At 43.9% G+C, this 27,101-nt stretch overlaps 1 protein-coding gene across 1 annotated transcript in view; it reads right to left on the reverse strand.

Annotated features, from left to right (window-relative positions):
- Positions 1–27,101, reverse strand: part of LOC126188948 (alpha/beta hydrolase domain-containing protein 17B) — a 180,572-nt gene that overhangs the window by 22,701 nt on the left and 130,770 nt on the right. The window contains exon 3 of the mRNA XM_049930694.1: positions 23,325–23,457. Within this exon, the coding sequence (XP_049786651.1) occupies positions 23,325–23,457 (133 nt within the window). The remainder of the gene's footprint in view (positions 1–23,324; positions 23,458–27,101) is intronic.

Here is a 27,101-nt window from a genome sequence, read left to right on the forward strand (position 1 = left end):
AGGTGTTAAAGAGAAGAAGAAGAAAATATTGTATGCAGATGACATGACAATATTCAACAATGACCAAAATGTGGTAAGCCTGAGAAAAGAGCATACATATCCGCAAAAACACCATAGATCAGTCGCTTCCGAAACATGGATTTGTTATAAATGGTTCCAATGGTTCTGAGCACTATGGGACTTAACTGCTGTGGTCATCAGTCCTCTAGAACTTAGAACTAATTAAACCTAACTAACCTAAGGACATCACACACATCCATGCCGGAGGCAGGATTCGAACCTGCGACCGTAGCGGTCACGCGGTTCCAGACTGTAGCGCCTAGAACCGCATGGCCACTCCGGCCGGCGATTTGTTATAAACCTAAAAAAAAGGCTATGTACGTAGTTTTCAGATGTGCACATGGTTTAGAGGTGGATGAAATGAGACTGGAAGAAGTTGAATCTACTACTAGATTCTTAGGTATTACCGTGGATAACAATCTTACGTGGAAGCAACATATCAATTGTGCCTGAAAGAAACTCAGCTCAATCATATTCATAATGAGGCAGCTACTATAGTATTTAGACAGCTCCTGTGCATGGTGTACTCGCAGTATGGAGTGAGTGTGGGGAAACTAACATTCAAGAAATAAAAAGGGCACTCACATAAAAAAAGTAAAAATTAAAAAAAAGCAATCAGGATCATACTAAGAAGAAAGAGTCTTGAAACATGCAGAACCTGCTTCAAAAGACTACGCATCTTAGCTTTTACATCCTTGCACACACACACACACACACACACACACACACACACACACACACACACACATATATATATATTAGAGGGAAACATTCCACGTAGGAAAAATATATCTAAAAAGAAAGATGATGAAAATTACCAAACAAAAGCGCTGGCAGGTCGATAGACACACAAACAAACACAAACATACATACAAAATTCTAGCTTTTGCAACCAACGGTTGCCTCGTCAGGAAAGAGGGAAGGAGAGGGAAAGACAAAAGGATTTGGGTTTTAAGGGAGAGGGTAAGGAGTCATTCCAATCCCGGGAGCGGAAAGACTTACCTTAGGGGGAAAAAAGGACAGGTATACACTCGCGCACACACACACACACATATCCATCCGCATATACACAGACACAAGCAGACATTTGTAAAGGCAAAGAGTTTGGGCAGAGATGTCAGTCGGGGCGGATGTACAGAGGCAAAGATGATGTTGAAAGACAGGTGAGGTATGAGCGGCAGCAAATTGAAATTAGAAATTAGCGGAGATTGAGGCCTGGCGGATAGCGAGAAGAGAGGATATGCTGAAGGGCAAGTTCCCATCTCCGGAGTTTCGACAGGTTGGTGTTAGTGGGAAGTATCCAGATAACCCGGACGGTGTAACACTGCGCCAAGATGTGCTGGTCGTGCACCAAGGCATGTTTAGCCACAGGGTGATCCTCATTACCAACAAACACTGTCTGCCTGTGTCCATTCATGCGAATGGACAGTTTGTTGCTGGTCATTCCCACATAGAACGCTTCACAGTGTAGGCAGGTCAGTTGGTAAATCACGTGGGTGCTTTCACACGTGGCTCTGCCTTTGATCGTGTACACCTTCCGGGGTGGCATGGGATTTGGAGTAGGACCAGGTGAATCTGATGGAACCAAAGGAGTTGAGGTTGGAGAGGAAATTCTGGAGTAGTTCTTCACTGTGAGTCCAGATCATGAAAATGTCATCAATAAATCTGTACCAAACTTTGGGTTGGCAGGCCTGGGTAACCAAGAAGGCTTCCTCTAAGCGACCCATGAATAGGTTGGCGTACGAGGGGGCCATCCTGGTACCCATGGCTGTTCCCTTTAATTGTTGGTATGTCTGGTTTTCAAAAGTGAAGAAGTTGTGGGTCAGGATGAAGCTGGCTAAGGTAATGAGGAAAGAGGTTTTAGGTAGGGTGGCAGGAGATCGGCGTGAAAGGAAGTGCTCCATCGCAGCGAGGCCCTGGACGTGCGGGATATTTGTGTACAAGGAAGTGGCATCAATGGTTACAAGGATGGTTTCTGGGGGTAACGGATTGGGTAAGGATTCCAGGCGTTCGAGAAAGTGGTTGGTGTCTTTGATGAAGGATGGGAGACTGCATGTAATGGGTTGAAGGTGTTGATCCACGTAGGCAGAGATACGTTCTGTGGGGGCTTGGTAACCAGCTACAATGGGGCGGCTATATATATATATATATATATATATATATATATATATATATATAAAAAGAAAGATGATGAGACTTACCAAACAAAAGCGCTGGCAGGTCGATAGACACACAAACAAACACAAACATACACACAAAATCTAGCTTTCGCAACCAACGGTTGCCTCGTCAGGAAAGAGGGAAGGAGAAGGAAAGACAAAAGGATATGGGTTTTAAGGGAGAGGGTAAGGAGTCATTCCAATCCCGGGAGCGGAAAGACTTACCTTAAGGGGAAAAAAGGACAGGTATACACTCGCACACACACACACATATCCATCCATACATACAAGACACAAGCAGACATTTTGTCTTGTATGTATGGGTGGATATGTGTGTGTGTGCGCAAGTGTATACCTGTCCTTTTTTCCCCTTAAGGTAAGTCTTTCCGCTCCCGGGATTGGAATGACTCCTTACCCTCTCCCTTAAAACCCATATCCTTTTGTCTTTCCTTCTCCTTCCCTCTTTCCTGACGAGGCAACCGTTGGTTGCGAAAGCTAGATTTTGTGTGTATGTTTGTGTTTGTTTGTGTGTCTATCGACCTGCCAGCGCTTTTGTTTGGTAAGTCTCATCATCTTTCTTTTTAAATATATTTTTCCCACGTGGAATGTTTCCCTCTATTATATATATATATATATATATATATATATATATATATATATATCTATATAAAAGATAGTGCAGAGTGGACTATAAATGCTAGTGTACACCAACAATACACGGAGGAAGAATGACATAAGAAGCAAACCCTGTCAACTGACAATGCTTGAAATAAGATTCTAGTACTCCGGTATCAAATTACTAAGACATCTGTCTCCAAAACTGCATGGCTATGTACATGACATGTTTTCAAAGAATGACAAAGACTATCTGATTTACAGTGCTGAAGAGTACTTATCACATTAAATTTGTATATATTGTTACTTATAATCAATATGTTAGATTGTAAGAAAAATGGTTATGAAGTATGTGATAATAAATTTCTATTTTTGACTTGTCCTGTATTATATGTATATTCACTGTACACCATGTAATCCTACATGACCAAATAAAATTCAATTCAATTCAATTCCATTCAATTCAATTCAATAAGTTTCCACACCAGTGTGGAAGATCTTAGTTTGGTCCACTTGCTGCATCACTGAAGACAAATGTTACTACAGTTATATGGTCAGAGGAGATCTATGACAGTTAAAGAAGGCTTGGCACAGTTGCTTCCTGTGCCTGCCACAACAAGCAATAGAATTGTTTAAGATTACATGACAAAGCCTCAATGTTGGTTTCTGCAGTTCTAGGTAGCTATCACAAAGTTAGTGTTGTAGTTAGGGATCTTCTCTTGCCAAATGAAGCATCATACTGTTAGCAGACATGGTTTAGGTGTGTGGTAAAATTAATAATTGCTCAATGCTGTTCGGATATGAAACACACAATGGACTTGAAAAACAAAGATACTCGCCACAGCTTGCTTCTGGGATTGTGGTATTGACGTGACTGTTCAAACCACACAAAGTCTTCAGTCAGCTATATGATACAGTGGTGGTGGTACTACAATTTTGTCCACAACAGAGAATGACACAAAAATAGACTTAAGAAGCCACCACTCACAGCCTCCAAATAGCCTAATATCATAGCTTGTCTGGAGTTTGTGCCATTATCAGGGTAGTGGAAATGAAGACCGTAGCTTGTTATAAGCACATGCTCCTTTAGCTACAAGTGACAAAGTGATGTCTGTCTTCTAGCAACAGTTTGTTGTTACCCGAAGATGACTAGCAGCTTCTTTGTCAAATTCTACAAATTTTTAATCACACTATTTAACTCGATGCCCAAAAGCCTCAAAAACATTTGTAATATATAAAAAAAAAAAACGTATATACCACAATAAAACACTTGGCCAGGTTGACAAAGGGTAGCCTTTCAGCAATATTAGAGCAGCTGCTTGGTTGGAACACAGCTGTGAGTTAACAAAGAACCCAACACAGAGTATCAAAAACATTTAGATTAGGTTTTCCAGATGAGTTATATGTTCCTCAACAGGCTTCTATCTAGAAGTCAAACACGTAAATTAAAAAGACTCAATTAACATATAAAAAATGCTTCAAAGGAATTTACCACTGGTTCCCACGCATAAGGAATCTACAAATAATCACTGAGCTATTAAGAGCACCATATACAAAGTATGTGTATCACACGAAGTCAGCATTCAAGTGACCCATTTCTACAACACTTCATTTACTATTTGTTCAATATACAGACTGAACAATGTCAGGGAAAGGCTAAAACCTTGTCTCACTCCTTTCTCAACTACTCCCTGATGCCATTAGGCTCTTACAACTGTCATCTATAGTTTCTGCACAAGTTGTAGATAACTTTTTGCTCCCTTAAAAATTTTGAATGTATCTCAGTCAATATTCCAAATCCTATAAATCTACGTTTGCCTTTCTTCAGTCTATTTTAGGATAAACCACAGTGTCAATATTGCTCCGTTTTTCTACCTTCTTCAGAATCGTAAACTGACATTCCTTGAACTTTGATTCAACCAGTTTGTCCTTTCTTCTGTATATAATGCATGTCACTATTTTCCAACCATGACTTGATGGATCAGTAATATCCACACACCTATCAACCCTTTTGGATTTATCCTCTAGTTATTCCTTCTTAACCATTTTGCACTTCCTGTGACTCATTTTTAAGGCAGCTGTATACTCTTTTGCAGTATTTTTATATCTTCTGCTTTCATCAATTGAATTCAATATCCCTTGTATTACCCAAGGATTTCTACTGGCCCTTATCTTTCTGCATATTTGATCCTCTGCTGCCTTCACTTTTTCGTCTTGCAAAGTTAATCAGTCATCTTCTATTGTATTCCTTTGTGATGTTTCAGTGAATATTTGTTTGCTCCTTTTTAAATGCTCAATTTGCTTAATTTTATCTTTCAGCAATTACTTCGATTTTAATCTGCAGGCAACATCGGCTCTCGAAATGTTTTGCAGTTTAAAATCTGGCTCCTACACCTCAACTTTATCACTATACAATCAATCTGAAACCTTCCGGTGTCTCCAAATCTTTCTTGTATACAACCTTCCTTCATGACTCTTACACCGAAGTGTTAACAATGGTTATATTGTATTCCGTGGAAAATTCTAACAGGTGGCCCTTTAATTCTTTTCATCGAGTCGATGTTCCACAACTATTGCTTCTCATTCTCCTTCTTGTATAAATTTCCTGTCCCTCATCTCCCTTAACTAACTGAATAATTTCTTTTCTTTCATTACACATTCTTTCACTCTCTTCTTCATCTGCACAGGTATTAGGCTCAAACTTTACTTCTAAGGGTGGTTGTAGCTTTATATTTGTTGGCTACGAGCTACAATAATGCATTCACTACAGTGTTCATTGCAGCTTAGCTGCATTTCTATTTTCCTCTTCATTATTACACCACTCCTGCATTATCGCTATTTCAGTACTCACCAAACCAGAAGTCCAGTTCTACCTGCCACCACACTTTACTAACTCCCTGTAACTTCAACCTACACATTTTTCTTTTTAACTGTTGAACAGTATACCTGATCAAGGGATAAACAAAAGACACTCTGACCTGTAGCACACCAGTTATGTTTTTATTGATGACATCTTCCCGAGTAGTCCCAGCACAGAGATCTGAATCCAGCAGAGCTATATGTCCTCCAGAAACATAGCTGTTGTACATTCTTGTTGGTTTCAGTCATTCGTAGTACCAATATAGCAAAGCCATGCTGATTAATGTTACAAGGTCTCATCAGTCGATCATCCATTGCAGCAAGGTTCATAGTTTGTTTATCATGTATTGTTTTGCATTAAGTAGTTGTACAATCTAAGTAATAAAGATCAACTGATCACTTGTTACAAGGCAACAGCAGAGAGATCAGTAGGAATCTTGATTTTCATGCAGTACTAATCCTTTAAAGAGATATGCTTCATCCACACAAAAAACCGATGCATTCACAATGGAAAATCCAGGATGGAACGTAGCAATATTATGAAAAGGATACTTGCTACTCCTCATATAGCAGAGATACTGACTCACAGATAGGCACTACAAAGACACAGTCAGAAAATGAGGTTTAGGCCAACAAGATTACAGTCTCATGTGTGTGTGTGTGTGTGTGTGTGTGTGTGTGTGTGTGTGTGTGTGTGTGTTGTTTTTTTATCTCCGACTATGGCGATGTTGGGCAAAAGTTTATTTTCTGGCAGCTTTTTGTTGTGCCTATCTGCCACTCAGCATCTCTACTGTATGGTGAGTAGCAACTATCCTTCTCATAATAACGTATTCACAAGAACTATATATCGAATACACTTAAAGAAAGAAAAAACAGTATTTCCAATTTATTTGTAGCATCACAACAAATTTCCAAATTACTTAAATACCTTGAATGAGACGTGTGTAAGGAAACCGATACATATTATGAAAATGAATGTATGTATGTATGTATTTATTAAACAATATAATGAAAAGGATAGTTGCTACTCACCATATAGTGGAGATGCCGAGTCACAGAAAGAAGCAACAAAAAGATTGTCACACAATTAGCTTTTGGCCAACAAGGACTTTGTCAAAATTAAGACACAAACATTGCGTGTTTGAGGTGCGTTTTGTAATGTAATTAACTGTCGGAGATAAAGTTTATATCATGCGAAAAATACAATGCCCACAGTAAAGAGCTAAGGTAACTTCATTATGTTGCCAGAAAGTGTGTTTAATTTATTTAATTATGAATATTTTCTTTTATGATAAATAATGGATTCGTTTGAAATGTTAAATGTTGTATATTTATATGTATTTATTTATATGTATCTTTGGAGTTTATTAAGGTCAGTAGACCAAAGAATCTGGAATGCAGGAATGTCTGCAACTTCCGGGCACATTTTGGCTTGCCCACCACTTCTTTGTTGGGATTGGAGGGAGATGGACATGTTTATGTGACCAGTACAGTATAATGCATTTAGCGTATCAATGTTCATAGTGAAAATGTTGTAGTTACTAAACAAAAAGTACGAATAAATATAATTTTTAACTGAAAGTATTTCGGATCCGGTAGTGCTTATTTCAAACAAGAAGAAAACCCAGGCCATGCTTGTTGGGGTAATTATTTTGCAGACAAAACTTCAAAAACCCCTAGACAAACGAGATCTGCAGTGTGTAATCTTTCAGCAGCTACTAATAAATAAGTCTTACTGGAATTGTGCTGGAACTATTCGTATTATTCTCATTCAAAGACACGTGGTGAGAGTGTGGTCCTACCACAATATACCGCGTAAGATATCAAATTGTTCAGTTGTGAAGAAACGAGATAGGTAACAACTAGTACAGTTTGCACGCATGTGTGTATATTGTCTAAATTTGACAAAGGCCTTGTTGGCCGAAAGCTTATTGTGTGATAGTCTTTTTGTTGTGCCTCTCTGCGACTCAGCGTCTCCGCTATATGGTGAGTAGTGACTATCCTTTTCATTGTATTGCTACATTCCATTCTGGATTTTCCATATGTAAGTAAGGATGTATGTATATTTAAAAAGAAAGATGATGAGACTTAACCAAACAAAAGCGCTGGCAGGTCGATAGACACACAAACAAACACAAACATACATACAAAATTCTAGCTTTCGCAAAGACAAAAGGGGTCTTTCCTTCTCCTTCCCTCTTTCCTGACGAGGCAACCGTTGGTTGCGAAAGCTAGAATTTTGTATGTATGTATGTGTTTGTTTGTGTGTCTATCGACCTGCCAGCGCTTTTGTTTGGTAAGTCTCATCATCTTTCTTTTTAAATATATTTTTCCCACGTGGAATGTTTCCCTCTATTATATTCATAAGGATGTATGTACATATGTATGTTCCATATCTCCTCCTAAACCACCTAACTGATTTCAAATTTTATGCACACATCACTAGCTGTGTGGAAGGAAACACTTTGAGGATAAGAACCATATACCTATAAAAGAGGCAGGGGTGGGAGTGAAAAGTAGTGTGGCGTACAATGCTTGAATTTGCAAATTTCATTCACCCAGTATTTGATAATGAGAGCACATAGCGACTTCCAACGAACTTTACATGTAATTTCAAGCCTTTACGAAACTTTTTCTCAGTGACAACCACCATAAAATGATCAAAGGGAAAAAGTTGATCACTTACTACATTTTCACTTTTAATAACGTGAAACTGCTGCATCATGCGTGATATTTAAAATTATTATTTCTCTGCCACTAATTCAAATTACAACAAATACAACATATACCATTAAATGTACCTACAAAATTGCATCATTGTATGACACATAGTTCAGGTGATATGACGTAAACCTGGAGATCCATGAGAAACTGCCGCATCATGCATGACATTCTAATTTATTATGACTTTACTACTAACAGCATACATGACATTTCGCAGACAGTGTTCACCTATATTACTGAATGTACCTACAAAATTATATCACCCTATGACTCATAGTTCAGGAGATGTGACACCATACACACTGAGATTCATGAAAAACTGCCACATCTTGCTTGATAATTTAATTTATTGCTTCTTTACTACTAACTTGACTCACGACACATTTTGTGGACAGCATTCACCTACACCACAAATGTCGCTGCAAAAATATATCATAGTATGTGACATAGTTCAGGAAGTATGACGTTGTACACACTGTGATGCACAAAAACTTGCCGCATTATGCATGACATTTCAATTTATTATTTCTTTACTACTAGCTCTATTCACAATGCATTTTACAGACAGTATCTACATATACCACTGGCTGTACCTGCAAAATTATACCACTGTATGACACATAATTAAAGAGCTTCGATGTCAAAGACTGAGCTGCATGAAAACAAAACTGCAAGTTACATTAGCTACAGATACAGGTGAAATGAGTGTAAAATTTTTTAAAATTAACTGAAATGTGTGTGACTTGTGCGTACTCTGGTGAAGCCTTCAGTAAAAAACTCATTCTAAAACCCTTGGATTGATTTTGACCGAACTTGTTATACACTACTTACTTTATGGAAAGAAGTACTGTGGAGTGAAAACCAGCAGCCTCCTATTGGGGTGGGGGCGATGGTGTGAAGAGGAGGGACGGAAGGGGGGGGGGGGGGCAGCGTGCAGACATAGAGAGTAGGAATAAAGACATGGACACAGATAGAGGGCAAGGACATGATGGACAGAGAGGAGGGGAAGAGGACATGGACACAGAGAGGGACCTAAAAGAGATAAGCAGACGGACAGAGAGCTGGCTCGGGCGGGCAGACGGATGGACAGAGAGCTGGCTCGGGCGGGCAGACGGATGGACAGAGAGCTGGCTCGGGCGGGCAGACGGATGGACAGAGAGCTGGCTCGGGCGGGCAGACGGATGGACGGACAGAGAGCTGGCTCGGGCGGGCAGACGGATGGACGGACAGAGAGCTGGCTCGGGCGGGCAGACGGACGGACGGACAGAGAGCTGGCTCGGGCGGGCAGACGGACGGACAGACAGAGAGCTGGCTCGGGCGGGCAGACGGACGGACAGACAGAGAGCTGGCTCGGGCGGGCAGACGGACGGACAGACAGAGAGCTGGCTCGGGCGGGCAGACGGACGGACAGACAGAGAGCTGGCTCGGGCGGGCAGACGGACGGACAGACAGAGAGCTGGCTCGGGCGGGCAGACGGACGGACAGACAGAGAGCTGGCTCGGGCGGGCAGACAGACGGACAGACAGAGAGCTGGCTCGGGCGGGCAGACAGACGGACAGACAGAGAGCTGGCTCGGGCGGGCAGACAGACGGACAGACAGAGAGCTGGCTCGGGCGGGCAGACGGACAGACAGAGAGCTGGCTCGGGCGGGCAGACGGACAGACAGAGAGCTGGCTCGGGCGGGCAGACGGACAGACAGAGAGCTGGCTCGGGCGGGCAGACGGACAGACAGAGAGCTGGCTCGGGCGGGCAGACGGACAGACAGAGAGCTGGCTCGGGCGGGCAGACGGACAGACAGAGAGCTGGCTCGGGCGGGCAGACGGACAGACAGAGAGCTGGCTCGGGCGGGCAGACGGACAGACAGAGAGCTGGCTCGGGCGGGCAGACGGACAGACAGAGAGCTGGCTCGGGCGGGCAGACGGACAGACAGAGAGCTGGCTCGGGCGGGCAGACGGACAGACAGAGAGCTGGCTCGGGCGGGCAGACGGACAGACAGAGAGCTGGCTCGGGCGGGCAGACGGACAGACAGAGAGCTGGCTCGGGCGGGCAGACGGACAGACAGAGAGCTGGCTCGGGCGGGCAGACGGACAGACAGAGAGCTGGCTCGGGCGGGCAGACGGACAGACAGAGAGCTGGCTCGGGCGGGCAGACGGACAGACAGAGAGCTGGCTCGGGCGGGCAGACGGACAGACAGAGAGCTGGCTCGGGCGGGCAGACGGACAGACAGAGAGCTGGCTCGGGCGGGCAGACGGACAGACAGAGAGCTGGCTCGGGCGGGCAGACGGACAGACAGAGAGCTGGCTCGGGCGGGCAGACGGACAGACAGAGAGCTGGCTCGGGCGGGCAGACGGACAGACAGAGAGCTGGCTCGGGCGGGCAGACGGACAGACAGAGAGCTGGCTCGGGCGGGCAGACGGACAGACAGAGAGCTGGCTCGGGCGGGCAGACGGACAGACAGAGAGCTGGCTCGGGCGGGCAGACGGACAGACAGAGAGCTGGCTCGGGCGGGCAGACGGACAGACAGAGAGCTGGCTCGGGCGGGCAGACGGACAGACAGAGAGCTGGCTCGGGCGGGCAGACGGACAGACAGAGAGCTGGCTCGGGCGGGCAGACGGACAGACAGAGAGCTGGCTCGGGCGGGCAGACGGACAGACGGAGAGCTGGCTCGGGCGGGCAGACGGACAGACGGAGAGCTGGCTCGGGCGGGCAGACGGACAGACGGAGAGCTGGCTCGGGCGGGCAGACGGACAGACGGAGAGCTGGCTCGGGCGGGCAGACGGACAGACGGAGAGCTGGCTCGGGCGGGCAGACGGACAGACGGAGAGCTGGCTCGGGCGGGCAGACGGACAGACGGAGAGCTGGCTCGGGCGGGCAGACGGACAGACGGAGAGCTGGCTCGGGCGGGCAGACGGACAGACGGAGAGCTGGCTCGGGCGGGCAGACGGACAGACGGAGAGCTGGCTCGGGCGGGCAGACGGACAGACGGAGAGCTGGCTCGGGCGGGCAGACGGACAGAGAGCTGGCTCGGGCGGGCAGACGGACAGAGAGCTGGCTCGGGCGGGCAGACGGACAGAGAGCTGGCTCGGGCGGGCAGACGGACAGAGAGCTGGCTCGGGCGGGCAGACGGACAGAGAGCTGGCTCGGGCGGGGAGACGGACAGAGAGCTGGCTCGGGCGGGGAGACGGACAGAGAGCTGGCTCGGGCGGGGAGACGGACAGAGAGCTGGCTCGGGCGGGGAGACGGACAATCTCAAATTATTCTTGGGACAGAGCTGGCTAAAATCCTTAGTAAAAAGCTCTAAGATATTTAGCAAGTCTTGGAATGTTTATCGGAAAGACGGATTTGACAACACAGGAGGGGATGTTTTTACCGACCACCCAGCTCCTCTGTGACAGTTCTAGAGTCATTCAAAAAATTCATGGTCAGTTGTGCATAAATACCCAGCTCATGAAATACTAGTTGGTGGTGACAGAAAGGTGTTGAAGATAAGTGACTGTAGATTGATACAAGAAGACTTACACAAAATTTCTAGTTGGTGTGATGAATGGCAGCTGGCTCTTAACGTAGAAAAATTAACTTAATGCACATGAGTAGGAAAAATATTAACTGGTTAGGTGCATGTGGGCATTGTTTTCAATGTGTGACAATACTGTTTTTGGGAACAGGTGAGCTGAAATTCAAGGGACCTTGTGAATGAACTCATTCATGCTGCAACTTGACCTTGAAGACACACTTTCTTTACTCAACCTCGACATGTTCCCAGAGGCCTTTGGTGCATTCAGTGTAGAGCACTGTGAGTGTTTCCACCAGCATATTTCTCTCATGGAACAGCAGTACATAGGATGATGGACTACGGCTTTGCTGGCTGATTTCACAATACAGGATGCCAGGTACAGTGGTTTAGTTTTGTGTTATACAGTCATTATCAATAAATGTCACAATGAAATAATTTTAAGTTTCACAGCTGATTCTGAAAATCAAACTACATTTTCTACTACTTCTTTTTATTATGACCATTCATTATAGCAGATTAAATAGTGTCCGGATTGGGACGCGAACTCAGAACCTTGCTTTATGTAGGCAGTGCTCTTACTGACTGACCTATCCAGCAGCTACATTGCCCAGGAAAGGCAAGGTTGCAGGTTTGAGTTTTAGTCCAGCAAACAGCTGTATGTCAGGAAGCTTCGAAACAGTACATTCAGAAATGTCAGAGAAATAAGTATACACCAGACAGAATGGCTGGAGGCCATTACTTACCTTCACAAGGCATCACTCACAACCCAGCTTGAGTGGGACCCAACAGTGAGTGAGTGAGTGTGTGTGTGTGTGTGAGAGAGAGAGAGAGAGAGAGAGAGAGAGAGAGAGAGAGAGAGAGAGAGAGAAACTCTGGTTTATATACCATATTTACCTGGTCACAAGACAAAGTACATTTTACATTCACAATTAAAACAAATGCTGCCGAGGTCAACATTTCTGTGTTATGTAATAGATTAATTTGGGGGGGGGGGGGGGGTTGTGTCACATTTACAGATGATGGCTGTAGCAACTGAGGTCATGCACAGAATACATTTTCAAGAATTTGAAAGGGTTGAAGGAGTCAACGACATACTTACATGTTTTGTGCAGCAATGTTGTTCGTACTCACCATAAGGTACCGTGGGAACAAAAAATCATTTGTCGGCTGCTGGTTCTATGCAGGCAATGAGAGCAGTGAACTGACATGTTTGGAAACAAGAGATGAAGTAATACTGTCACATTCTCACATCAATATGGACGCTAAATCTGCCTTTTTTTGGGGGGGGGGGAGGGGGGGAGCAGCTGTGTTTTCAGGTCCCACTGTAGCTACAATCTCAGAAATCACGAAGTATTTGGAAGAAACAGCAAGAATGTAAAGATTCATCTGTGAGAGTGCGCAGAAAATATTAACCTTTGGTGAATCCCATTTCTGCGCCACAAATGAGGATGTTCAGTACCACACAAACTCACTTTGTGGCTGTTAACCTCTCCGAAAAATGCAATAACAGATAAGTATCTCGCATATTCCAACAAACAAAGAATCTTCTTGCTTTTTTGCCATTTCCTCAAGGCACTGCACTCTTTATGCCAACTGCTGGGTCCAACACAAGCACTATGAGTTTACAGTTCTGTTAGTGCAATCAATCACATTTTTACATGCAATACTTAAGAAAATATAGAACTCAAAAGACAAATGAATCATTTATAAAAGCCTTGTATACTGGGAGGGGGGGGGGGGGGGACTGGCTTAGATAGTGAGCAAAACAGGAAGTGAAGAATAAAAATTAATGTAAGCCATTTACTTTATTTATTTTATTTCTCCTTCCATTACGAAAATGTAGGCAACCAATAATGGCACAAGTTTCTAAGTGAGTCTATTAAAAGAAGGGGGGGGGGGGGTGGAGAATCATGATGAGGGTTTTACACTCTTTACTTTTCATAAGAAATTCCCATCCAATGAATTTGATTACAAGATAAAAGCTATCAGGAGGCAAGAAATAACTTAATACTAGCATACTGTTGTTAAAGTGGCTAGTAAATGCTGGGCAGTAGGTTTGTTTCGTTTTAGGGCGCATAAGCACCCATGTCAAAACTGTAGAACACGAAGACCAAGAGAGGAGTTGAAAACAACTACACGTCAATCCCAGTTGACGGAAGAGAAGACAGCTAAAAACCGAAACTTTAAGAAAGATCTATCAAATACGCCATAGAGAAATGGAGGTCCAGAACTAAAAATTAAATGTCCTTTGCCATGTTTCTATGATGGACAAAAAGTAAAACACAGCCAACAGCCCACGCATTGCTGGTTAAAACAGCCAATAATTCAGATGGGAAACACAAACGGGAACTTAAGAGGTTGAAAAAAGGACATTCCATCAGGAAATGGTAGACAGCCCAAAGTTGGGCGTAGCGTGCATAAAGTGATGGAGGAGCATGACTTAACAAATGGCAATGGCTAAAGAGACAATGCCCAATATGCAACAAAGTTCAAATGATCTCCTCATGGCAAGAGTGCCAAAGGGAGGTCACCCAAGCCACTGGGAGAGGCTTAATAAACTGGAACTTGTTCCCATAAAGAGAGGAACAGTGGTGATGCTGCAGGCTGAGGTACAAGGACTGCAGCCTTGGCAGCAATGTCAGTGGCCTCATTTCCTGTCAGATCGTGACCAGGAACCCACATAAACATCACAGTGGCTCCATCAAGAGTGAACAAGTGACAGCTTCCATGGACCCATTGCACTATGGGATGGATGGTGTGCAGCACACAGAGTGAGAGCGTATGAGCAGACGACACAAATGAAAGCCTGTGTCACCGGATATACTGCGTGACCCGATAAAGCTCTGCTGTAAATACTGAGCAGTGGATAGTATTATACGATTGTGGATAGTATTGAGACTGCATAAGAAGGACAGACATATGAGAGAGAGAGAGAGAGAGAGAGAGAGAGAGAGAGAGTGAGTGTGTGTGTGTGTGTGTGTGTGTGTGTGTGTGTGTGTGTGTGTGTGTGTGTCTTTACACTTACAAAAACAAATGTTTGTGGAGATGGACTAAAAGTGTTGTACACGCTTGCACACTAAATTACCACACAGTCACTCTGTATCACATACTCTCTCACATGCACTAAAACCCATTAGGAGGGAAGAGAGATAATTAAGAATGTAAAACACAGAGAAAACAAAACACAGGTGAACTAAAAGAAAAATGCCGGGAAATGTGCCTGGCTGACCACTTACAAAAAACTAGGGTGAGCCAGCCACCCTTTGCCACACTAAGAACATCCCCCTAAAATCTTGTTAAAAACGTTGGACAACTCATGAAACTTTAAAACCCTAACCACATTGTTTAATCTTACATAAATTAGAAGAGAGAATCCGCTGGCAAAACTGCCACAGTCCGCCGATTGGCAAATAAAATACAGTTTAATAAAATGTGGCACACTGGTCTGCACGTCACAAACACCACACAATGGAGGGTCCTCTTGTTGGAGTAAGAAAACCTGTGTCATAGGGCTGTGGCCTATGCGAAGACGAATAAGAATGACCTCGTTCCGCTGACGTGGCTGGAAGGAAGTTCTCCATAGCAGAGTTGTGAGCTTGATGACACAGAGCTTGTTATCGGTCACTGCAGCCACTCGTCTTCCCATCGACACATGATTGTGTACCTTAACAGCAAGGTGATAGCATGCAGAGGGACAGCACACCGAAATACCAGAGGATCACGACACGCCTCCTTGGCTGCTCGATCTGCCCTTCCATTCCCTGCAATTCCAATGTGCCCAGGTACCCAGCAGAAGGACACTTCCTTCCCCAGTCGTCGTAGCTGGAGGAGGGCATCCTGGATATTCTGGGTTACTGTATCTGCTGGGTACAAACGTTGGCGAGAGTAAAGGGTGCTCAGAGAATGAGCAGACGAAAAATCTAACACCAGAAGAATGTCTCATCTGCTCCAGTGCTCACAAGATCACATATAATTGTGCGCCGAAGATGGTAAATTCCGGAGGCAGTTTGACCTTCAGGACACGATCCAGGAAAATGACAGAGCAACCAACAAAGTCATCCTAGTTAGACCCATCAGTAAAAACAACTACATGTTCGCAGTACTCACATAAAAAAATCAGAGAACATCACATTAAAATCTCAAGCAGGAGTGCTATATCTCTTATACCACACCAAATCTAAAATCACTCTGGGTCTCTCCAGTCACCCTGGATTTGGGGATGTATGGACTCCACACCTAGCAACTCTAGCACACGCTGCACGCAGATCCCAAATGGCATCGCAGCTTGTAGACGGTTGGAAAGAAGGCGTTCCACAGGTGGACGAGCAACAGTATGGTGTGTGGGTGAAGATGGAGTTGCAAGGAACTTATGTGCCTGTCATACCATGAAGAGCTGGTGTCTGTTGGTAATTGGTGGTTCCCCACCTCAGCACAGATGCTTGGTATGGAACTGGTCTGATAAGCACCCATGGCCAACTGAATCCTCTCATGACGGACAGTGTCAATGAACCGAAAGTAAGAGAGCTTTGCTGACCCATACACCGCGCAACCATAGTCCAGCCGCCAACGCACAAAAACCTGATAAAACCGAAGGAGAGGTGCCCTGTCCACTCCCAAAGAACTGTGGCTAAGCCTCTTGGTGATGTTGCACAATAAGATCCATGAGACCCTCAGAGTCTAGTGCATCTTTCGGAGGTAAACAGACTGAGCAAACAGTGATCCTGCAACACACACAAATGTGAACTGCAAGTGCTTGCACGTCAGTAGCCAAGGGGAGAGCAGAGGAGTGGTGCCCATTAGTGACAAACTTTGTGACACCTCCCTTGGTCCTTTCCCCACGATAGGTCATCCTTGTGGTATACCATATATCCCTGTAGCACAGGGACATCTATATTTTTTAAAGGCATTTCTTGTAAACAAAAGCACAAGGGACGTGCCTGTGCGAGGAGTTTCAGTTCCTCCACATGAGTCCTGAACCCATTGAAGTTCCACTGTAGTATGGACGCCATGTCATTGGTGCGGTTTTAATTTACCCCTATCTTTGCACAGGAGAGGTGAAGCACTTTAAGAGCAAGGGGGAGTGGAAGGGATGCCTCGAACCAAGGCATCTAACTCCATGATAGCCTCCTCATCAGTCAGATGGGAAAGAATGACATCTGACAGTGCTCGGCACAACTTTTGACCCAAACGTCATGAACCTTTCCCTGCGCCCTGTCCCTTCGATGATGCGGGGGAAAGGGGGTGTTGAGAGGCACTCTGCTTATCTTGCACCTTCTGGATGCTCGCTGTGGAACTGTTGTTGGTCTTTCTTGGTAGAGCTGCCTGGATTGCTCTGTTCTTACTCTTTTTCCCTTGTCATGTATACGTGCAAGTACAGGTGCTTATGCACACTAGGCATTGTGTATCGAAGCATCCGCCTTGGGAACAGGTTTCTGCACCATGGAAGAATACGAGGTGGTAAAGACAGGGTTTCATCGCCTTATACTCTTTTTTTGTCTTCGTCATAGAGGATCTGCTTGGTCACTTATCTCCTGTATTTTGCTTCCTTCAGCAAAAACAGGGCAGTCTCGGCTCCAGACTGGGTGGTTCCCTGAGCAGTTCACGCAGATCAACGGAGACGGGCAGTCAGTCCCAGCATCATGAGCGGCTTTTCCACAGTTCCAGCAGATTGCTTCATCTCCACAACTCATGGCCGTATGGCCAAAATGATGGAATTTCTAGCGCCACACAGGGTTTGGAATGTTAGGTTGAACTTTAAGTCGAATGAACCCTGCCATAAGATGTTCAGGCGGTGTCGGAGAATTGAATGTGACAATGAAAGTGGTAGCCTTTTCAGTTACTCCGCAATTCTTGCGCGTCTGTTGCTCCATATCGACTATTCCCTGGGACGCCCATTCTTGCTCCAGTTCTGCTATCTACATGTCCACGATATCTCCTTATTGGAGTTGAGAGAGGTGTGCATCTCAACAATGATATAGTCACTCAGTTTCTGCGAATTCTTAAGGTCTGCCTGCTTTGTCAGTTAGTTTCGACCAACAACGAACAATTACGCAATTGTTTTATAGATTTTAATGTTCCTGCAAGGACTTCCAAATCCATATGGATATAAAAGGAGGACACTTTTTCAAATGTCCCCTCCTTCCTCTTTATCACCAGAAACATTTTATTATTCATGACTCCATGAGCCCCATTCTTGCAGTCCAAAGTATTCTTAGTATCAGGGGAACTAGCCTCTCTCATTCTTTTGGATGAATGGGTGTGAATACTCCCAGGAAGTACACCCTTCCCGCTGGGAGGAGAAGATGATGATTTCGAGGGTCCCATCTTTGTCCGACGAGCAGCTAGGGAAATAAGGGTCCACTCAGGCAGAGCACACGTGCCGGAGTAAGCCATATACAACTGAGGTGCGGCAGGTTCCCCAGAGGTTGCCCGCTAACAACTGTTCCACCACAACAGCCATGCATCCCCTCAGCGTGCAGCACACCTCGAGACTGAGGGATTTTTATAGTGGTTTATCCCATCCTCACGATCCGGGCAGTCTAGCCAAGATCCCCGTTCCCTGAGACACACAACGTTCCACCGCCACGCAGTGGTCGCTGAAGCATGCTGAGAGCTTATGGTGACAGGGGATTGGCGGCACTTACCAGTCCCCAACTCAGGAATACTGGGGTCACCAAGCCCGTACCCAGCAAAACAATGCTGAGTCCCTTAGGGCACAGACGTTCGGATGCATAAACCAGACACCCATAGTCTAATTTCAACCAGACAACGGACCAATTCAATCACAGGAGGGTGGTTCGATCTTCACCCCAGGAAGTACCATTGAGGACACATAGGTCACTGAGGGACTGCATACAGCGAGCTGCCAAGTAAGACACATGGGAGGACCAAGAGTGTTTCCTATCGAGCATGAGCCCCAGGAATTTTTTTGTTTCAATGAACAGAAGAGCAACAGGCCCGAGATGTAAAGATGGTGGGAGAAACTAACTGCGCCACAAGAAATTCATACAAATGTTTTTATCAATGGAAAAACAAAAGCTATTGTCGATGCTCCGTAAGTAAAGATGATCGCAACATCACTGAAGATGCTGCTCAATGAGACATGAGACATGAGAAATGCAACATATGGCAAAATCATCAACGAAAAGGGAGCTGGAAATGCCCAGCAGGAGACAGGCCGTTATAGGGTTAATGGTGATAGCAAAGAGGACGACACTCAAGACAGAACCCTGAGGTACACCATTTTCTTGGATAAATGTGTACGACAAGGCAGAGCCCACAAGTACCTTGAAAACTCTGTCTTATAAAAATTCTTGAAGGAAACAGGGCAGGCAGCCATGAAGCCCAACGTATAGGGAATACATGAGGGGTACCAGTCCTCCAGTAGGTGTCGTAGGCTTTCTCGAAATTGAAAAACATGGCCACAGTGTGGGATTTCCACAGAAAACCATTCATGACACGGGTGGACAAAGTAACGAGATGGTCAACTGCAGAATGCCGTGCTCGAAATCCACAACATGCAGTGGTTAGTAAATTGCAAGACTCTAGCTACCATACAAGCTGAGCATTAATCGTACATTCCATTACCTTGCAAACAGCATTCCAGAGAAATGGGGCAATAGCTAGAAGGAAGGTATTTGTCCTTACCAGGCTTAGGTATGGAAATAACAATAGCTTCACACTAGTGTCTGGAAACGTGCCCTCTACCCAAATGCAGTTGTACGTATTAAGCAGAAAGTGTCTGCCCAGAGAAAGGTGCAACAATATCTGAATGTGGATGCCGTGTGACCCTGGTGTGGAGGATTGGGATGAACTGAGAGCATGATCTAGCTCCCTCATAGTAAAGGTGGCATTGTAGCACTCATGATTCGGGGAAGAGAAGGGTATCGCACTGTGCACCAACTGTTTATAATGACTGCAGTTTCCCACTGTAGAACGACAGTTAAAAACACGGAGAACATGTTTCTGAGAGCGAACTGAAATGTGGCACGGTATGCCTTAGTCCACCAAGGGACCAGTACACAGTTAAGTAAAGAGGTAATGTGAGGAACAGAACATTCTGCGGTGGTAAGGATAATGTTTGTAAGTTTTTTTTTTTTTGGCCGCGTGAACCCTGACAGGACACCTCAGACCACGCAGCTACCCTGCACGACCCTGTAAGATATTCTGGGAAATGGTGTTCGTCGAAGGTCGCCAGGGAGGAATAAAACCTGCAGTAGGCCTTAGTAAGCTGCCATATGAGTGTCCACAGAGGTGGGGTAGGAGTCAGCAAACGGATAGCACACGGGAAATGGTCGCTCGGGTATGTGTCAGAGAGAATGTACCAATCAAGATGATTGGCCAGCTGGGCAGTGCTGATGGATGGTTCCAAATGGGAATATGTGTGCGTGGAGTCTGAAAGGAATGTGGGTGCACCTGCGTTAAGGCAGACGACGTTAAGTTGATTAAGGTGGTCAGCCAAGAGGGCGCCTCTCGGAAAGGGGAGAACCTTAAGGGGATGGTGCACATTACAGTCACAGAGCAGTCAAAAGGAGTGAGGTAGCTGCCCAACAAGCTGGGGAAGTCTGCTCTGGTGACAGTGTATGACAGAGGAATGTAAACGATACAAAGGGGAAAGCTGAACTGCAAGAGTTTGAAGGTGGGTAGTCAGGGAGATGAGTTGGCAATGAATGTCACCCCGTATGAGCAGCATGACTCCCCTGAGACAGAATGTCAACCTCGGGGAAGGTCAACACAAAGCGGGAAGAAATGCGAGAGCTCAAAGCAGTCATGAGGATGCAATTTTGTTTACTGAAGGTAGAGAACAAGTGGACGCTGTGATTCTAAGAGCAGCCGTAAATCCCCTTTGTTGGATTTAAGGCCACAAACATTCCATTAGAAGAGAGTCATGACAACGAAAAAGTGAAGGAGGTCACCTTGGCAGCTGCCTAGTGCCAGCCTTCGAAGACTTTCTGCTACAGGGCACAGAGGCAGGAAGATCTAGTTCCATGAGGTCTACTGAAGTGTCAGCATTGTTCTGCTGTCAGCCTGTGGAGTCTGGGGCAAAAAAACAGTTGGTGGTGTGCACTGACGACACAGTATCTTCGAGTCAGTGAAGCAGAAGACTTTTTGCCTTTGTTTGACTTCTTCAAGCATTTCCAGTTAGCAGAAGAAGACTCAGGTATTGGTCGACTGGAGGGACATCGGAAGTCTTCACAGTAGTCCTTTCCGCCTGCCGGTTGTGTAGCTGGTGACTTCGCCTCGTGAGGCGAGAGTTTGGTGGTTTGTTGCACAGGTGGAGGAGGAGATGGGGACACTGTCATGACACTGGGCAATTTCCCAACCATGGTGCTAAATTTGAGGACTCATGCTTGCATGGCCATATCCTTCATGGAGTGAGATGTAGCAAAAACAGTACTGTAGGTGCCAGATGATAGAACGCACGGTTTCCAGCTAGCCAACAACTTGGGAGCGACTGGGTAAGGCACTTTCACCCAGATCTCCTGGACAGCCCGCTCAATGAGATACATGGGACAATTTTAGGAGGTGGCAGCATGGCCGCCATTGCAGTTGATGTCAACAGGACTCTAGAGTATAGTCATAATAACAACACTGGTAACAGCACATCAGGTTCAGAACATACGCTCCAACTGTAATAACTTCATAATCTGCTTTGATCTTTGATGGACAAACCACTCTTCCAGCCTACTGTAAATTACACCACGGAAACAATTCAGCATGGGCTTCGACACGAAGCGGATAACAATGGAGAAGCGAAGCTGCAAGCAGCTGTTGTGCTTGAGAATCAGAAGTAGTCTTCAAAAGCAAAGTGCCAGTGCGTAAAGGAGAACAGGATTTCACAGAGCCAGCAATTACATCGACATCTTTCTGAATAATAAACGGATTTACCGTAGCGAAGAACTGACCATCTTCAGTACGTGAAACCACGAGGAACCGTGGTGCAGCTGGGAGGGTCTTCGAATTGTTAGCCTCATTCCGTTTACATTTTGTAGCCACTGACTGTGAAGATGATTGGCTCAATGAGAGAAAACCCTCATGTTCACCAGAGTCTCCAATGGTGTGCTCCTTTCACCTGGGACCCCCTTCAGAAGGGGGCACACCCACCGTAGGTGATTGTTCACTCCTCAGGTCACACCTCCTGAACACCTGACAGAGGAACCATCTGGCAATTTGGGAAGGTAGCAGCTCAGGCAATCACCCCTCCCTAGGCCTGGCCCTTACCAGGGGGTAGGTGCAAACCCTACCTGTTGACCCAGAGCTGGGAACTATGCTTTACTCAGTCATCTGTTTAATGTCAGATGTAAGGGCTGGCCTTCAGGAGTGCACAGGGAGGAAGAAGAAGAGGAACCTCAAACGCCAAAGCAGATGAAAGACAGGAGAAGGTGAACAAAGTAAGAAAAAAGGAACAGTGGAGATACTGACTACCGAAAATGCAGACTACATTTCTATGAACAGCCAAGACATGTTCCCCAAGAAAAAAGAACAGCAAGAGGATAGACATGTAGCATGGAAGGGAGATAATGCTGCAAAGGCTGGGACCCTGTGGTAGCCAAGCAAGAACCCGTCAAAGAGTGGTGAGCCCCCGTGGGGGACGGAGGTAGGTTCTGTGATGCACCCTTCTAGAAAAAATACAATACTAGAAACTTTTCTTCACTGCCTACCTGTACATATTTCTCAGACATTAAAGGAATTATAATATTGAAGAAATAAGCATGTAAGGAGTAGTTTAAACTATATGGCATTGCAAGAACTGGGAAAGAATTGGAAGGTATGGTATAGCCAAGCATCTTGAAGTGTCTGAAAAACTAAATGCAAAACAAATTTCAATTTGTCAGTACTCCTCCTCCATTGTTTCTTGATAGAAGCTAAAATGCAGAATTGCCATTTGATTTACTATAATGCACAGTGTCTAGAAACATTTTTGGTACTAAGTCAATATCTTAATACCAAATCTTTCTAAATAAATTGAATTACTGTCTTAATATATAAAACATGAATTTTAATCTTCAAAGACTTCATGGTAAATGTAACAATATTTCTAGCTAAAAAGGTCACTCAAATACATATTCATAAAGAATTAAATAAATTATAAACAATTACAATTTCAAGTCAAAATTATAGCTGAATACTTTACAGGTAAATGTGTGACACACACACACACACACACACACACACACACACACCATTTAAATACCAATGAACATTTCTTTATTTTGTTAAAACATTCAGGAATCACTTTGCAACTCTTTCAAAATTTTGATGGCCTGTACATGCACATGCACTTAATGTGGTGTAGGGAAAGAATTTTGAGGGTAATTAATAATTCTTTGTGTAACACTTTCAGATAAATATATGATAGACTACATAAAACCAGCAGTACTGAGAATACATACATCAACCCATAAAGGTTCAACTGCTCGCGGACATCTTTCGTAAATAGCAAGGCCATGTGAAAAGTCTATGACTTCGTCTTCTGTACCGTGTATCACTAGTACTGGGGATGTGACTTTTGGAACCTTGTCAATGCTGTAAAACAAACAAAACATTCATTATTCAAAAAGTACTCTGTGCATACAAAAGACCAAGTGAACAAAACACATTTTGCTACAAGCAGAAAACAAGAATTTTATTTCAGCCATATGTGTTATCTTACCACTCTAAAATCATGACTTTAAAGTCACAGTGAATAATTTCCTTGGCACTATGAAGGAATATTAACTTTATTTTTGTAGTAATATTAAACTATTTACTTTTTTTGTCATAGAGTGAAGGTGATAAGTGAAGGTGGTTTGGTGACACAGACTATGAAAGACTGCTCTAAATGAAGAAAACTACATGAAACTGATACACAAGAGACCATATACACCGTGGAAAGGACAGGATGATACCACTGGTGAGAGAATGTATGTCGGCATGAAAATCTACTTGTCACATTTGGAAACTTTTGACCAGCTATTTAACTAAAAATGTCACATTGTATATGTAAACACAAACTACAGTTTAGATGGAACAATGACAAATATCTATAAATTTGTAAACTGGCAGTATTAGGATGGTTTTGTTTTATTTTAGAGCACAAAAACTAGGATGACATGTGCCCACGTCAGAACTGTCTAACAATAAGGGAAAAAAAGGAGTTAAAAATGACTACATGTTAAGCCCAACTGAACTGGGATGTCCTTAACTGAAGATTAAATGTTCTTCACCCTACCGTTATGATGGCTAAAAAATAAAACGTGATTGACAGCCCACACGTCATTCGCTAAAAGGCCGATAACTCAGATGTCTGTCACTGCCAGAGATTGAGGTCAATGGGCACATGGTGGAGAGAGAGCACCTCTTAAGAAATGGTGATCGCTAAAAAGACAGTGCCCAATATGCAACCTAGCTAAAATGATCTCCTTGCAATTAGAGGGGCAACAGGAGGTCGTCCAAGACGATGGGAGAGGCTTAATTCCCTGGAGCTTGTTCCCATGCAGGAAGGACCGGTGGTGATGCCAAAGTGACATCACCTGCGGACAGACGGCAACACAGAGATCAGAGGGAATAGAACTAGTGGGCCCATGTATGAGGACTACAACCCTGTGTTAGGGTGGTAGTTTCATAATGCTTCAATATATTTCATTGTTCAGTGATGACAATGAAATTGTGCTACATTGTGTACCAGACATACGGTATGAAAGTATAGACATTTGCAACATTGTGCACGTGATGACCTTGAAATAGCCTTTATGGAGTGTTCCTTCACAGTGGTTAATTATTTGCTATTTATATATTTATTTATTTATCATTTGGAATAAAGACTTAGGCACATATGGCACTTTGAACATTTAAATTATTTTATCTGAGGAGCTAACACAACAAGTACATCCAATTTTATGTACATTAGTTATAAAATAGACATAAAATACATAGTAAAATGAACAGCACAATGTGTTATGCAGCGGACTGTGAAATTGTAAGTAAAAATAGGCTGTGAGAGGAGCAAACACAAGCAACAATAAAATTTAAACTGAGATGAGTAGTTAAACAAACATAAAAATCAGCTATAAAGAGAACACTAAAAATAAGATAAGTAATAAAAAGAATAATGAAAGGAACACTAACTTTACACTAATAAAGTTGACTGGATTAAGGATCATGGGCAGCAAGCATAACATTACATATCAAGGTTTAAGTCACCCATCCAGGAAACTGCAGCATCCTTCAGTTTGTACAGATCTGTTTTTGGTTCTAGGTACATTCTGATGTTGTTGTCACTTGCAATATCACCAAATTGTCTGACACAGAGCATCACAGTCATGCTGAGGGCTTGAAAATTTTCCGCATTTGTACAGAAGTCCTGGCAGACTCCGTGTGATGTTTGAATCATGTTGAGAGCTTTCCACTGCCGGTAAGGATTTTCACACCCAGTCGATCTGTATGCGGAATCAGAAATGGGTTAATGAATCACCAAGTTGTCGGTGCTCCAGTCAGTCTGCCACTGTGCCTCTATGCTGAAGTCTGTGACTGGTAGATGCTCTGATAATATTATAAGGGGTTTCCTGGACCTCAGTGATAAATGAGGAATGTCCTAATGCACTGACAATTCTGGCTCACTGTGAATCCTGTTTAACTGACAGACCAAGAAGCCTTTTCTGTACAGTGGAGGTGGAACAATATTGCTCTGTACGGGTAATCATTGAAGCGGTGTACTTTTGATGCATCCACTGATATGCACCATTTTTCGTAGTTTGGGTTTTAGTTTCCTTACATGGCTGTTATGCAACCACACAGAGAAGTAGTATTCAGAGACAGAGTGTACAAATCCTAGGCAGAACCTCTTAGTGTGAAAGCATATGCTCCCCACTGGTTGCCACACAATTTATGCAGGATATTGTTGTGTGTGTTGACTTTAGCTGCCATAGCTTCTGGGTGTTTCCTGAAAGGCAGGTTGTGATCCAGTATGACACCAAGGAACATAGGTAACTAATTTTGCAATTTATTGCTGAAGCATACTTTGGAAGATTTTAAGGCTTCCCTATTATTCAGATTTAAACACTATTTCCATTTTGCTTGTGTTGACAGTCAGTCTCCAGTCAGTGTAGCATTTCCCAACTTTAAGATCTTGGGAAAAGCCACTGTCAGCACCAGCCATCTGCTTGGCTTGGACAACAATGGCCAGGTCATCAAAATAACCAAATTTACATCCTCTTGTTTCTGGCATGTCTGATATGTAAAGCAGCAATCCTTGAATGACACTGTTGTTTATTTTTCGGATGCTACTTATAATGGCACCCATTATTATTATTATTTGGTAGGTTCTGTCAAGTAGCACATAATTGATGAGGTATAAGAGTTTTTGGCTTGGGATGGTGTAGCCCAATTTATATAGTAGATCATCTTCCCACACACCATCACAGTATGGGATGAGATCCACAAAAACAACCATCATCTTGCATCTTGAGTGCTTCTTGGGATACTGTTTTGATGTGGCTAGTTGAGCTGAGTACCTGATCTTCACAGCTTCTGTTATGGCGAAATCGAGCCTGCTCCACTGGTAGGTGTTCTCCCAGTATCGGCTCAATCCAGTTAAACCATGTGTTTCCAACAGTTTATAGGTATTGCTTAGGAGGCAAATCTGATGGTAGCTTTCTGATTTGTCCCTTGGTTTGCCTGGCTTTAGCAAAGATTTCAGCTTCCTTGAACTCAGGTGCTACATGAACAGTCTGCATAATACACAGAAAGAAATATACGAGGCATGTTTTTTAAGTAAGTAATGTTTTGAAATTTAAAAAAGACGTGCTAAGATATCTCAATAATTTTATTTTTACATGAAAGCCTGTACCTTAATCTACTTTTCTACATAATTTCCATCAATATTGAGGCACTTGTCATAACATTGTACCAGTTTTTGAATACCCTCCTCATAGAAGTCTGGCACCTGACTTGTTAACCACTGCATCACCACTGTTGAAAAGCTACCGCAATGGCCTTTCACTTACATGTATAGTGGGGCAAAAGGGTTGTTCAGTGCACATATCCAAAGACAACTGAAACTGTCTGGTGAGTACGAAGTCATCCTCCACACAGTTATTTTGAGTGTAGAAAGATATCATTACTAAAAGCTTGAAAATGGGTGTACACAGAATGCTGGAAAGGAAGCGAATCCAAGCATTTGAGTCATGATG

Source organism: Schistocerca cancellata, chromosome 5 (genome assembly GCF_023864275.1).
Source record: "Schistocerca cancellata isolate TAMUIC-IGC-003103 chromosome 5, iqSchCanc2.1, whole genome shotgun sequence".
Taxonomy (NCBI): Eukaryota; Metazoa; Arthropoda; class Insecta; order Orthoptera; family Acrididae; genus Schistocerca; species Schistocerca cancellata.